We start from the raw sequence: 15,171 nt of genomic DNA, 5'->3' as shown, positions 1-15,171 counted from the left end.
GGTAGCCTATATATAGAGGCTACAACAAGTAACAATACACAACACAATTCATCAATACAATCTCTAAGATTATCCAAGCCTCTCTAGAGCAACCCCTCTCTAAGAGCAACTCTTCTCCTTCTCTTACCGGTGATCACACTCCAGTCCTAGTCTTCTCAAGAGAAGACTGTCAGTGCCACCAAACCCTCTGTCAATGTGCTTCGGTCCTAGTCTCCTCGGGAGCCGACTGTAGTACCACGACCACAACGGTTACGGAACCATCTAAGCAAAGGTAACGCCCTCGCAAACCAGCCAAGCTAAAGTCACGCTTTAGCAAGTTCTCCCTACTTCCCGGTGATTTCGCTCTGCTCGACCTACAACGTTGAGTATCGACTTGGTGATACAAGACAAAGTCCTCACCACGAGGCACAGAAGAATCCCGCGACGATGTTGGTGCTCTCCTCGTCTATAGTCGCTCGAAAGAAGTCAGGTCAAGGGACACCCCCGACGACCGCACCCGAACGGTGCTGGCACGCCCGCGCAAGAAAAGAGACAGTTGACCAGCTCAAGCAAAACTGGAGCCAAACAAGCAGACTCTCTATTTTGACTCCTTAGCTATTTTAAAGAGCATGTTTAGCTTTTTATCTATTTTAACAGCTGCACCAGACTCCTAAGTGGCTCCCCATTATAGCTTTTAGCTATCTCGCTCATAAATATAGAGAGCGAGATGAGGCTCTCTATAATTTAAAATATTCATTTTGAGTTATTTTATGTAATTTATAAATACATTTAAACTATTTAATTTTCATTTAAAAAATAATATAAATTTAAAATGAGCTAAAATAGATAGCACTATAGATGTATTTCTAAAGTGGTTAGCTAAAATGATTTTTTAGCTACTTTGGCTAAAATTTGGCTCAAAAATGACTAGCATTACTAAAAATGCTCTAATGAAATCGTTAGCAATTTGTATACTTTTGAATAACCAGATTTGAATTATAGTTTTAAATTGAATACAACAAGATTAAATGATTTTTAAATTTTAGATAAATACTATGAACTTTTAAAATACAAAAAGATTACATATATAAGCCCTAACCTCTCTGCGCCTCTCTTGGTTCTTTACACAGTTTCGTCATGCCTTGTCCGACGGCCCACCCTCGTGGTGGCGGCGTCGGACGGGCCTTTGAAGGTTTAAGGGTCGATGGTCCTCATATATGTCTAGCCGGAGTGGAGGCTTGGTATTGCCGGAATCAGGTTTGGTTTCGCTGGATTCCAGATGTGAAGGTGGGAAAGGCGGGTGGTTCACGGGTCGGCGAAGAAGGTCAGGGCCTCCAGGGCGTGACCTTTCAGCCCATCGTTTATGGGCATCGTCGGTGGGGACAGATCCAAACGGCCAGATTGGATGGGAGGACGGTTTGGGTGTTGATCGCGGCTGGCTGGGCGTCACAGTCTTACTGCCCCAATTCGGATCTGGGTTGGTCAGGCCAGGTTTGGCAAGGCAGAGGTAGAGGTGAGAAGGATAGAAGGATGGCAGTCGGAATCCATGCGAGCCGCCGGTACGGCGACCACTGCAGCCCTCGACACGGGCCTGGGCTAAGGTTAAAGTGGGCCTAGGCTTTTGCTTTAGGCCCAATCTATTTTAGTTTTTATTTATGTTGTTTTATTTTAATTGGATATGGCTTTATGCCAGCAATAAGTCCCCACTGCTTTTTGGTAGGGAGAAATAGGCGTTGCCCCGATATGCACACTCTGTGTGCTTTGTCTGGCCTACCGAGGCGGCGAACTGTTTGTTTGATCAAATTGACGCAACCTCCTAGTGGCAGGATGAAATTGAGTGTCGCCGGAGTTATTTTGTGCAGCAACATAGTGGGAAAGTTGTGCTATTTGTAATGATGCTTCTTCGTTATAGAGTTATCTTTCCGGTATGTCACCGCTATGTCAAAGCAAATGAAATAGCCTTTCGTGCACTCTTTGCTAATTAGTGCTTGTTAGAATACATAGATCTTGTGGAGAATCCTAGTATTATTTCAAGATGTTCTCTTTATGCTTATTGTAATCTGGGGTTCAGGCTCTACGTCCCCCTAAACAAGGAAAGCAATTAAACAATAATCTAAAAGGTGAGTGCCTAATTTAAGCAGTAGAATCCGTACGTTTTGATCTTTGCATAATTGGGTTGTTAATTTAGGAAAGCAATCAGGTTTACAATCTCAATGGAACCAATTTAGGCCACAAATACAATTGCCCCGATCGAACATAGAAACAAAATCCCAACCTGCCTCAGTCTTTCATTTCAATAAAATCCCCAAATCTTAAATACGTACACAACCTGCCCCTATATCTCACACCGATCACATGCATGGATGGTGAGTCAGCTAATTAATTAGCTCAAGCCTAATTCCTGCAACGCAGTTTCGTCCATTTGGTTCATTTCTATCTGATATCAATAACTCAATTCCATATCCATGGAGAGCTCAAATCATCAACAACATGCAGCACTGCTCTGCAGCCCAGGAATGGGCCATCTCATCCCTTTGCTCGAGCTCGGAAAGCGACTTGTCGTCCACCAAAACTTCATCGTCCCTTCCAACACTTCCAAGGTCGAAACCGAGCTCCTCCAGGCAGACGCCATCCTCGAAACCATCGAACTCCCGCCACCAGACATTTCCGGGGTCGTTAACCCTGATGCTGACGTCGTCACCCGCATAGCGGCAATGATGCGAGAAGTACGACCAGCGTTTCGGTCAGTTCTGCACGACATGAAGCTCTGTCCTACCATGCTCATTGTGGACTTCTTCGGCACAGAATCTCTGCCCATTGCCGAAGAGTTTGGGATTTCCAAGTACGTCTACATTGCTTCCAATGCATGGTTCCTTTCTCTCATGGTTTATTCTCCTACACTGGATGAAGAAGTGAAAGGAGAATTCGTTGACGATAAAGAGCCGCTGAAAATCCCTGGTTGTAGGTCTGTACAACCCCAAATAGACATCGTCGACGGCATGCAGGACAGAACTAGCCAACCAACAATACAACGAGCATTTGGGGATCGCCAGACGGCTCTTGAAGGGAAGTGATGGAATTTTACTAAACATATGGGAGGAGCTAGAGCCGAAGACAACTGGCATCACTTAGAGATGAGAAACTCCTGGGCCGATATACGAAGGTGCCCGTTTATCCAATCGGGCCGTTGATCAGGCCCAAATCCTATGCATCATTTGGTCCAAAGGAGAAGGTATTGTTTGATTGGCTAGACAAGCAGCCCAACGAGTCAGTGATTTACGGTGTCCTTTGGTGGTGGTGGCACCATCTCTTATGAGCAAATGACCGAGCTCGCTTGGGGTTTGGAGCTTAGTAAGCAGAGGTTCGTTTGGGTAGTACAGTTGCCCATTATAACTACTGCTGAAGCATATTTAACTGCAGGTAACGGTTACGACGATGACAATAACCCATTGAAGTTCATGCCTAAGGGGTTCTTGGATCGGACCAAGGGCATTGGTCTTGTCATCCCTGTTGGGCTCCTCAAGTGGACACCTTGGCGCATCGATCAGTCGGAGGGTTTTTGTCACATTGTGGATGGAACTCAACATTGGAGAGCATCACCAATGGAGTGCCGATGATTGCTTGGCCGCTCTACGCCGAGCAGAGGATGAACGCCACGTTGCTGACGGAGGAGCTCGGCGTGGCAGTTCGGTCGAGGAAACCGCCGTGGGAGAGAGTGGTCGAGAGGGAAGAGATTAAGGAGATGGTGAGAAAGATAATCGATATTAAAGGGTTTGCTATGAGAGAAAGAGCCCATAAGGCCATAAGCTAAAATCAAGCGGTAAAGAAGCTTTAGGAAAAGGTGGTTCATCATATAAGGTTCTCTCAATTAGCAAAACCGAATGAACATTGAATATGCATGCAATTTCAAATGGTGTGCGTCGCTGGGGTGCTTGCTGGGATCCAAAATTCCAAACAGACCGTAGATCTTATTCTGGGCGTCCAGAGTAATATATTGGGTGCCCAAAGGTTTATGGCTCTTCCTGCTTTACGTTCTACTTGGATGAGTAGATTGCAGCAGCTTGTAGCTTTTTTAGTTTGGCTGCTTTGTATTTCGGTTTCCTCTTAGGACCCGGATCCTCTCCTAAGCACATTGCTGTCCTAACCTACCTAAGCTTTCACTGAGATTAAGACACGTGTTAATTTTCATATCCAATGGTCTACAACAAACAACAAAGCTAGCTTGTGTTTTTCTGTTCTCTTTCAGTCTATCTTATTCTTCTCCAGTTCTCCTAATCTCTTCCTTTCACGCCGAAGTGTAGATCTCTCTCTCTCCCCTCTCTGCTCTCCCTCTTTTACTCTCACTCAGCACCGATACATAACAGCAACTGCTAATCAAGTGGGTTTAGTTAAATTAGATTTTTTGAACTTGAAGGGAGACAATTCAAGTATCAATGAATGAAATTATACAGGGAAGAACCCATCAATGGAGCATCCAACCCCAAATTATACATATATGATTCTCTTCGATCTGTTTAAGAGTTTTCCCTCTACTACTTGCTAGTTGAATTTTTGATTGTTTGGTTTTCTGAGTTATAGAAAGATTTCAGCAAGCATCAGTGATGATTTTCTTGAATTCGTTATCCTTGCACTATGATTGGCCGTGAAGAAAACTATGGGGAATTTGAATCTGAGATGCTATTTCTTCTTTTCATTCTAGTTTTGATTTGATTGATAAGTTGGGTATTATATGTTTGTTTTACTACTTGTTCTTTCTGGATCGATGATGTAAATAAATCTGCATTTACTTATCTGCAACTTTGCGGTATCTATCTGCAACTTCCCAGAATCCATTTTGGGAATTTGAGATACTATAAGTTACAAAATTTATTTGATATTTGGCATGTCTCAATTCGATAAACTGGAGAATAAGATGATGAAGTTGTGTTTGATCGGGAAAGAGGGAGGAAGAAGATGAGAAAGAAATCAAAGAATAGAGGAGAGAGAGTGGGCAAGAATACAGACAACAACAATCAAGGGTCTTTTTCGTAAAATCACTAATTTTTAAAGCTGGGAGAGAAAAGTAGACCATTGGATATGAATATTGACACGTGTCTTAATCTCAGTGAAAGCTTAGGTAAGTTAGGACAGCAATTGCTTAGGAGAGGATCCGGGTCCTTCTCTTGATGGCAAAACTTCCGACAAAAGTCGAGCTTTTGCACAGTTTCATAACGTGAATGCTTTTATGCAATATATGTTTTTCTGGACAAGATTTTATGCAATATATGTTAATCACATTTCCTTGCTCTATGTACATTCAATAATTCAAATCAATACCCACCACATCTGATCCACTAGCACTAAATTAACCAAGCCATACACACACGCGCACGCACACATAATTTCACCAAATTTGGGAACAGATGATCTTGATATTTGTAGGAGAATTGAAGGTTTGTTGAAAATTTGAATCGAGTAATCTGTGTGTAGACCTAATGTCAGTGAAGCGCTTTTAACAGACATATTTTATAGTAGTAGAGCGTGGCATTAGCTTCAGCAACCAGCACAAAGATGGAGCCGCCACTACTAGAATTTGGGCCATAGAGCACCGATCTGGGCCACTATTTAACTTTGGTCTCCATTCTCAGTTAGTGTGGCACCGTTGCCTTGGATTGGTGAGTCTTCACGACGCATTCACTGAACAACGGTGCTCCCTAAATTTATACTAATATAGAATTGGGCCTCGTCACTAGTTGAGTAGTTCACAACCCAAATAACGGTGTGATTGGAGACTTTCAATATATCGAGCAAAAGGGAAAGTAGGTATGCTTTTGTTTTCATTTTCATATAGATCTCTCTCTCTCTCTCTCTCTCTCTCTCTCTCTCGTGTAGATCTGCCATTGTTTTCAACGATCCGTGCTTAATTGGTTTGTAGATGGTTCGATATTGGTTCTTTTCCAATTTGGTGCTCGTAGATCTTCCGGTTTTGGTCCATTTCTTCACTCATTGTGCGGCATGTTTCATCTTCAAACCCTAATCCATCTCCCCTCCGCTTTCTTCACACCCTTTTCCGATCAGGTATATATGTGCTTAATAAGATTTGTTGCAAGTTTTCTTCTTTAATTTTTTGAGGGGCTTTCAACTAGCATTAATTGGTTTTTATGTATCTTTCTTCTCTCTGCATCTGCCATAGCCTGTTTAGGATGATTTGCTTTCCATGCCTACAAACCATTACGCTTCGGAGGCTACGGTCTATTATACTCCTCAAACTCCAAACCTAACCTTTAATGGATTCCTTTAGAGGTGCAGAACATGAGGAGCGGAAAGCAAGGGCCTTAGCTGCAGCTGCCAAGGAGTTGGAAAGACTTCTCAGAAAGGAAGATTTTGGTAGAATGAAGATTGTTGCTTGCATTAGCTGATTTTTGTGCACTACCTTCAGTTTCTTGATAACAGTATTTATGTAATGTTCTTTGTTTCCAAAATATCCTAAACTCTATCCATTGCCTCCTAAACTTACTGTGTATGAATTGGCTTTATGATTATGTTAGATTGTACTTGACCTCCAGTTGTTTCCTAACTCTTAGGTGATCGGACAATTCAATGTTGGCTTCATTGTTGGGAAATTAGATCAAGATTTATTTATAGTAGATAAGGTATTTTTCTAGCAATGCTTCTCAAGTTCTCGTTAAGTTTTCTATTGGTTGATGTTAATTCTTCCTTTGTAATTTATCCTCTTTATTACCACGGTGAACATTTGTGTTTGGAACTGATCGCCAATTTGATTGGAGATTTTTTGCTTAACATTTCTTTTCCTCCTCTAAGAAAGACTAACACTGTTTTACTTCCTGTTCGTTGATGAAATCAATGGAACTAATCCCTTCATAAATAATTTAACCTGCAGCCGAGCATTCTGGGACAAGAGATCAGTCAAGAAGTCAATGGTGATGCACAGATTGCGAGGTATGATTTCTGACAATTCTTAAGGTTCTTTACGTTTGCCAGAATTTTAGTTGCAGTCACTTTACATTAATGCACTCTTTTGTCTTTCTCGTTAATTTTTAACAGGACTCAGGAGTTATGTGTTCAAAATTATGGGAGGCTGTGACAAGAAATTGTTTCCTTTGAAGCAAGGAGTGTTAACCCCAGGGTGTGTTCGCCTTTTGCTCCACGGGGGTATGTTACAATCCAAAAGTTTTTGTGGGGGAGGGAGGGAGAGAGAGAGAAAAAAAAAGGCAATTGATTTTAGGATGTTGGTTTTCTGTTTTAGTACTAACTGCTTTGATTTTTCTTGAACATTGTTTGATTTTGCCACTGATTTGTGCATATTATTTTAGGAGCCTCATGCTTCCAAGGACATGGAAGGAGGTATAGTGAGCGAAGAAGGAAGTCTGTTCATGGATGAATTGTTAGTCCAGACCTTTTTGTGTTGAACTTCGTCATTGTTAAGAAAGGTGACAATGACCTTCCTGGACTGACTGATGTTGAAAAGCCAACAGTGAGAGGTCCAAAGAGGGCTTCCAAGATCCACAAGTTATTTAACCTCACCAAGGACGATGATGGTAGGAAGTATGTCAACACTTAACGCAGAAAATTCACATCCAAAAATGGTGGGTTTTGACTTGTTAATTCACTTAGTGAAATAAAGTTTTAGGGTGCTACTTTTGATCTACTATCTGAGCATTGAACTTTACTTATTGTTGAGTTTTGCTTTTGTAGGTTTGCTTACATGTAGAGTGAGTTGCAGACTTAGATGGTGTAATGAGTTACCTTAGGCCTGCAAACCAGTGTGGTAACTTCACTGACCATAGACTCATTTTGTAGGTTGGTTAATGATAGCTAAACTAGGAGAATTGACCAGTATACTTTTATCATGCTTATATTGTGTACATATTTTTACTTGTCAGGTGGAAATCACAGCAGCAACCATGAAGCAGTGTTATGTTAAGCCATGTGCAGGGGTGATGCGATAACGTACTAATGTATATGTAGATATATGGGTTGTCGCCACCATGTCTGTAAATGCAGGTAGTTAACTTTATTCTCTTATATTTTTGAAGTAACATATTTTCTTTTGCTTTTCACTTTTATCATATGGGTTAGAAATCACAATATATATGAATGTGAAGTTAAAAAAGATCATGTTATGATTTACTGTATTTAATCATATCAGATTGCATTGCCAAATGAAAAGCATCGAGATTCTGATATTTCTAGTTTTTGTATTGGAAAGGGATTGGAATTGATCTATATGTATGTATCGTAACTATTATAATCAATCATTATGTTTGGGTGATGCAGTTTTTCTTCTATGTAGAATGAGTTGTGGGTTTAGATGGAGTAATGGATATTGTATTTTTGGTTTGTTAGCAAATTGTTGTGATGTCAACACTGTTAGTAACTTCATATTTAAAACTGCTGAGTACACATGGTGGAGATGGCCTATGTATTAATTGTACCTTTTGTTTTTTTGGCAGATATTGGAAATCAGAACTGCATGTGTTGTGTTATGCAGCAATTGTGCAAAGGTTGCTACATAAAATCAATTTTTTTTTCCCTCTCTTTTTCCCTTTCCTATAGAACTCTATTGATGTCTGCAACTGCAAGTTATATTCTGTAACAATGAAATTGGCACTCTGACTATGTAAACCAGTTTTGCAATGAATGTATGGATGTTGAAATCATTTAGTTTGTTCATAATATTACTATTGGTTATTCCAGCTGCTTTCTATTAATTGTAATGCCACATGGCATGTAGGTGGATGAAGAATAGTGCCAAATTTGGCATTAATATTTTTTTAATTAAATAAAAAATCTAGTTTTGCCACGGTAAGAAGGGTGCCAAATTTGATTTGACAGCTGACAAGAGTTATAGGTGATGATGGCACCATTAGGCAATTGGTGCTCTATGTCACATTAGAAACTGGAGCAAAGGGGACTGACACAATAAGGGTGGCTGCATAGTGGCTAATGTGATGAAGGGTGTCAATTGTAGCCAACTCACACCAATACTGGATGGTGTCCTATAGCCAGATTTCTAGTAGTGCGCGTAAGCAGTAGCTAGTAGCTTTCTGTTTAATTTATAATCAAAAGCATGACCAGAAAAAGTAAGCATATAATTGACCCACAAGGAAAAGAATGAAAAGAAACTCCCCACTATTACATATCTCCCCATAAACAAACAACTGAATAAAGTGTGGACCGTTCTAGTAACTATATATTACTGTTTTGAGAAAAATGCACCAACAGTGTCCGGACACTGTTGGTGCATTTTTCCCTACTGTTTTTGCACCTGAATGAGCCACGCTCACGCCTACGGGAGTGACCCTGTTCTTATCTTTGATGTATAAAATGCTTTTAATTATTTTAACGAATCTGGTAATGAATCTTCTTTGTATTGTTGAATATTTAATAGAATCTATTAAAATAGTTTCATTGGCCTACATGTCTTTTAAGCAATCTCAGGCCATGTTAGCAAGTTTAAATGTTTCTTTTGTAATGTACACAGCATGGCATTGTACTTCAGAATGGGTCTATTTTCCTCTTTTTTCTTCTAATCCCAAAAGAAAGCAAAAGATCACAGGAAACTTCCCAGTTCAAGAAAACATACAATGTGAACTAATTTTCAAAGTTAATAACAAATACCAAAAAGTCAAGGAACATCCTATTGTTTGGCAATTGATAAAGCAATACCAGTATGTCTGTTTCTACTGAAGAATACGGTAACTAAGAAGCATGATGGGGAGAGACGGTAACTAAGAAGCATGATGGGGAGAGAGAGAGAGATGACACCGGATGTATAGTGGTTCACCTTGCACTTGGGGCAAGGCTACGTCCACTTAGATATTTTACTATGAGTGAGGTCAAGTGACCTTTGTGGTGATACAAGTGTGGGGATCATGGATCCCTCCATCCTAAGAATGGGAGGACTTCCCTTTATAGCTAAGGGAAGTCCCACTCTATTTACATATCCTCGATGTGGGACAATAATACATATATTGCTTCTCTTGAAGCCTCTTGGAGAGCATGGGAGGGTGGCCTCCCTACGAGGTACCGGCCGACCTCCACCATAGCGAGATAGCTCGGGTGTCGGACTACCGGATGCATGTCGTAGGCGGGACTAACCATGCCGCGGGGCCCACCTAAGAGGTCGTTGCTTATGCTTGGCGGTATGTGATATAGGTGGTATGTACAATGTCATATTCCATAACCATTGTCTGGCAATTGATAAAGCAATACCAGATGCTGGAATAACCCATCTTGCTCTCCTTATGATTAAAATTACAGATTGGAGAACTTACAACCAGAGCTTTCCATTGCAAAGTTCCTTTTATCTCAAAATTATGAAACAGAATTACAAAAGATTAAAATGGTGTTCTTGATCTATTTTCCCGATGTTTTTAAATTTCAGTAACTTAAGAACATGTAAGTGCTTAATTAAGCATCTTACCCTAGAACTACATAATATGCAAAATATCTGAATAAGCCCGAGAAAATTTTCTGTCAATTGCAAAAGAATTAAGCTAAGAAATACTGACCCATTCACCTGGGCTAAGCCTACGATAATATTCGAAAAATCTTTCACATTCACCAAACACTTCACCCTTTGCTGCCCAGCACCTGCAATTGGTTTTAATGTTTGAAGGCTTGACTGTTTTCTATTGAGCTACCAAGCAATAAAGTTGGGAAATCTAGTTAATAACAACACACACAGATATTGGTATAGGATATAGAAACAACAATAACAAAGAACAAACCTTCATACAAACAAAAATATCAAGCAAAGTGTATACATTTACATATTTATGTTAAAAGTATTCTGTGGCACATCTCACAGAATGAAGATTGTTGGAAAAGTACCTACAATAAATAATGTGTCACGAACAGAGAGAAGGATAAAGACATAGTTAACCCTTTCCCACATCAACTAATACAATTTCCTAAAACTGAAATTTATGTACGTACAAATTTATTACCATTTCAAGTGCATTGAATTACAACTAACATGCCAAAACTCATAGTCCTGCAAGCCTGAGAATATACACGACCCTTCAAGCATGAGCATGGAGAAAAAGGAACCTATCCAACAAATGAATCAACACAAACATTATTGATGTAGAAAATTACCAGCTAAGGAATCCTTGCGCTCCAACCAAATAGTAGCCAACTGCAAGACCACCATAATAAACAGAAATTAGATAAATTGTTAGCAGAGTAAAGATATGCCCATTAAAGAAAAATTAAAAAGAACAACAATGAGAGTGAAAAGTCATCCTTAAGATTGAATCTAAGATTGCAAATCTTTGTTTTTTGGCATCAATTCAGCACGGTAAAACAATTATAAACCATTGTGACATGAAATTTCAATGCTCTGCTCATCCAATCATACTCAGAATCATAGTAAAAGTGATGAGTAATTGAAGCTAACAACACAAAGGCTACCTCAACAAATGAAGAACAAATCTACAAAATTACATGCAACCAAATACCAAAAAAGAAAAATTCACCGATTTCTATAAATGATGATGATCAGGGACGTAGCCACTACAAGGGCTACTTGGGCTATAGGCCAAGAAAAAATTTGGGCCAAAATCTGAATAAAAAAAATAAATAAAAAAACACACACACACTGATGCTTCTCTGCTGTCGGTCGAAACTCCCACTGTCAGTCTCAAGACTCTCCCCGTCTTCCGCTGTCCCGAGCTTGGTTCCGCCTTCTAGCCTTCCAGGCTCCAGCCGTGAGTCCCGGCAGTCCGCCTGAGCCACCTCCTCCGCCACCGAGCCACCTCCACTGCGAGTCTGCATCTCTGCGACTCCTTCAATCCCTGAATCTCAGGTAAACACCGTAAACTGATTAGTGATTACCCATGCTGAATTGCTGATGATGTTTGATAATTGGGAATGGGTTGTCCATATTCGTGATCTTTGGTGTTTAGGGTGAGGTCGAAACTTGATGATGTTTGATAATTGGGAATGGCCATGGGTTGTCCAGATTCGTGAATCGTGATGTTTGGTGTTTAGGGTGAGGTCGAAACTTGGTGATGTTTGGAATGGGTTGTCCAAATTCGTGTGCTTATCATGTTTGATTCAATTGATTGTTTGGTGTTTAGGGAATGAGTCGTCCACTTGTCCAGATATGCTTGGTTTGATGAATATTTTTTTTATTTTTTTTGGCAAGGGTTGTTGATGATTTGATTTCATTTTGCTTAGGGCATTAACCATTTAATGAGCCTCTCACTAAAACCCAAAAAAAAAAGAGTTCTGCGCAAAAATTTTGTATGGCTACAATTAGTCCAATCCTCCGAGAATTCCTGGCTACGTCCCTGATGATGATGATGATCAAAACCCAACCTTCTCAACAAACGACAACCAAAATCTCTACGCCAAAAAAAAAGCTCAAACACAGATACAGTTCTAAAACGCAGGTCTTCTTCCTCTTGAGAGCAAAACAAAATCCACCTCTCTCTCTCTCTATCTCTCCCCACTACGCTTTTTCTAGAAGCCACGCAACAAATCTACACTACGCAAGCCACGCAACCAAGCGATGAAAGACGGCAAAACGTGATTTAGGGGCAATACAGTTAAATCACTTGAAGGGTACTGTTCATTCCCCTCCCATGCCTTAAAATAGAGAGAGAATTAGGATGCACTACTACAATTATGAGCAAAGGCCACACACAGCTGGCGTGACAAAAAGACCTCAAAGGACACACATGTGTGTGTCTAGCAGCCATAGCCACACTACAGCCACATTTAATAGGGTCAGTGCTCTGTAGAGGGGTGGCTTTCCCCTTAATAGTCTCGATTTACTTGTTTGTGGCTTCTCTGAAGAAGCTCTGACACATTGGGACCACTAACAACAATGGTGGGTAGGAATTATTATTATAATTGTATTTTTTTTTTAATTGCTTCTGGTCCAATATCGAGTATTCCTGGGGATGGATGGCTGATATCCTGATCTTATTCATTTTATTTCATATTTCTGGGGATGAATGGGTTCAATGATGATCGGCTTGGATTCAGTCACTGCCATGGTTTCAGCCTCTACTCAGTGATGAAATTTGAGATCTTGGATTAGAGATCATAGGCGTAGACCCATGCCTGAAATCATATTCTGATGAGGTCGATCTGGTCAGCCAAACCGCTGCCATTAGCACCACCAGCAATCGCACCCAAATCGAGAACCATTGCCTTCCTCCGTGGCTTTAAAGAAACGAGCTCATCCTCAGCATCACCATCACCCAACAACATATGAGGAAAGCCTCGCCTTATACCCAGTCCCACAAGTCGCCGACGAAGGCCACCTCCACCGACCAGCAGATCAGCCAGAATTCTTAGCCCCATCAACTTCTCACAAACGAGACAGGCAAGGCCGCAGCTCTCACCCACAGAGGAAGTATACCAGATCCAAACTCGGATCAAACTTACCTCTACCGAGACTGAAAACAACGACGCACCAAAGCAATTGTTCAGATCTAAAAGAAATTATAAATGAAATGAACTTTAATCGTAGAAAATTGCTAGCAATTGAAAACAAGGTCAGAAAACTCATAAGCCAACCAAGCAAGGCCTTGAATCGTAGCACTGATCATATGAGGAGTTCCACAAGCTAGGCCTCCAGTAACCTGTGACCTTCAAAATCAAAGAGGTTGTATTAACATCAAAGCAAACTGAATACATATATATATATATAGAGCAAAGAATCTGATCTGTACAAGAGACTTACCAAATTTGATATCATACAACTAAGAACAATAGTTTTACTGCCAAGTTGTCCCAGATCTAGGAGGCGGAGAATACAATACATGGCGGCTACCTTCGTGTTGAATCCACCGACTTTCTCACTATCAACCAAAACAAAGTAATTAAAAAGCAAGGGAAAAGAAGAAACCCATTTAATTTCCAGCACTTAAATCTGTAACTAAAGCCTTTTCAAAAAAAAAAAAAATTCTGTAACTAAAGAGAAGGGATGAGAGAAGATCGAGAGATAGACTGATGGTTTCAGTGAGTTCAAGGAGAAGGGAAGAAGATAAGAGTTTCGAATAGATAAGAGAGATGAGAAACGAATATCAGGTTCTGTTTCCCATGAACTTTAATATTTTTTAAACACCCACTCATGAATAAAAAATGAAAATATATAAATTCATTAAAAGCTAGGACCATGTCATGTACGGGTTTGCAGGAAAGAAAATTCTAACAATTATAAAATAAAACATACCCACACTTTGTGTTTGTACGCGGGAGATATGGACACCAACTACCCCAATTTCAACATTTCCTTCAGCTCGTGGCAATACAAATGTGGCTGTTGCCCACATTTGTTGTGGTGATGGGATTACACACTATAACAGATTGACACATGAGAGCAACTTGAAAACTCATAAGTGGTAATAATCTTGAAAACCAACTTCGTGATCGAGCTATGAACAGCCATACGAAACCTAGGGTTTCGAAGGGTTTCAGTATCAACGATAGCGGTGCCATCCTTCCGGTCTGCTTCCGTTGGGCCGAGGGGCGCTTGACGTCAGGCTTCCCTTCGTCTTGGTTGGGGTAAGTTTTCTTGCTGGATCATTAGAGTCTTTGGAAATTAGATTGGTCTACAAGAACGAGGGCTCGGGTTGGGAGGCCAGTGCCGATCTTTCTTCCCGCCCATTTTTCCAAGTGCATCCTGCATTGAGGTCGCGAGGCAAGTGGGAGATTCGAACCCACACAAATATATATTCACGCGAAGTGTTGATTTATTTTGGATTTAATCCATATCCGGTTGGGTATACAAATATATATTAATTTTGTGGAAATATATTACAATCATGCATGTGGTCCAGTGGTTGGGGCTTTCACTTTCACACCCACTTGCGTGGGTTTGAGTCTCCCCAAACGCGAACACATTTATTTTGGATTTTTTCATTTCAGATTGGCCAGGGTCATTTTAGGAATTTCACTTCCATGTGGGGCCCACCTGTGCTGAGTTGGATCGCCACGTCAGCAGCTAACCGCATAAATTAACGGAATCATAATGGATGGACCTATTGGACGAGAAAATGATAGTGTGAGGGTGTTTTTGATGAAATTGAAAGTCGAGGGACTGAATTGATGTTCTACCCAAACCACAGGGTACTAAACAGTAATTAGCCTATGTTTTTTTCTTAGCAAGCGAGATTGTTATTGCTTCATGCGAGCGTCCCTATAAACTTTTTTTTTTTTTTTTTGAAAAGG

The 15,171-nt window shown here is 40.5% G+C and overlaps 1 protein-coding gene, 1 long non-coding RNA gene, 1 other non-coding gene and 1 pseudogene across 11 annotated transcripts; 3 read left to right on the top strand and 1 right to left on the bottom strand.

The window, feature by feature from the left end:
• Window positions 1-2,422: 2,422 nt before the first annotated feature.
• On the top strand, window positions 2,423-3,996 carry LOC133730180 (anthocyanidin 3-O-glucosyltransferase 5-like; annotated as a pseudogene).
• A 572-nt stretch (window positions 3,997-4,568) lies between these two features.
• LOC133727604 (small nucleolar RNA snoR26) lies at window positions 4,569-4,659 on the top strand. Its single transcript, XR_009855283.1, has one exon. It is a non-coding gene; the product is annotated as a small nucleolar RNA snoR26 (small nucleolar RNA).
• Window positions 4,660-5,635: 976 nt separating this feature from the next.
• On the top strand, window positions 5,636-8,670 carry LOC133727286 (uncharacterized). Of its 5 annotated transcripts, none has more exons than XR_009855091.1 (10): window positions 5,636-5,781; window positions 5,894-6,036; window positions 6,152-6,418; window positions 6,543-6,611; window positions 6,860-6,918; window positions 7,024-7,131; window positions 7,293-7,565; window positions 7,675-7,747; window positions 7,863-7,983; window positions 8,433-8,670. It is a non-coding gene; the product is annotated as an uncharacterized LOC133727286 (long non-coding RNA). The 5 variants fall into 5 exon arrangements; XR_009855092.1 differs by having other exon boundaries at window positions 5,666-5,777; XR_009855093.1 differs by lacking the exon at window positions 5,636-5,781 and having other exon boundaries at window positions 5,806-6,036; window positions 6,260-6,418.
• Window positions 8,671-10,265: 1,595 nt separating this feature from the next.
• LOC133718739 (uncharacterized) lies at window positions 10,266-14,633 on the bottom strand. 5 transcript variants are annotated; one of them, XM_062145609.1, is made up of 4 exons: window positions 13,682-14,042; window positions 11,584-13,587; window positions 11,083-11,122; window positions 10,266-10,575 (listed from the first exon to the last, which is right to left on the bottom strand). In XM_062145609.1, exons 2-4 carry the CDS (start codon window positions 11,758-11,760, stop codon window positions 10,310-10,312), a joined length of 483 nt encoding a protein of 160 aa, XP_062001593.1. In that variant the 5' UTR covers window positions 11,761-13,587; window positions 13,682-14,042; the 3' UTR covers window positions 10,266-10,309. The 5 variants fall into 5 exon arrangements, 1 of the variants encoding a protein (XP_062001593.1); XR_009850551.1 differs by lacking the exon at window positions 10,266-10,575 and adding an exon at window positions 10,698-10,986 and having other exon boundaries at window positions 13,682-14,349; XR_009850547.1 differs by lacking the exon at window positions 10,266-10,575 and having other exon boundaries at window positions 10,698-13,394; window positions 13,516-13,587; window positions 13,682-14,633.
• Window positions 14,634-15,171: the final 538 nt, after the last annotated feature.

The sequence above is a fragment of the Rosa rugosa genome, chromosome 1, assembly GCF_958449725.1.
Source record: "Rosa rugosa chromosome 1, drRosRugo1.1, whole genome shotgun sequence".
Taxonomy (NCBI): domain Eukaryota; kingdom Viridiplantae; phylum Streptophyta; class Magnoliopsida; order Rosales; family Rosaceae; genus Rosa; species Rosa rugosa.
The sequence above is the reverse complement of the archived record's forward strand: the minus strand, read 5'-3'. Positions and strand labels throughout refer to the sequence as shown.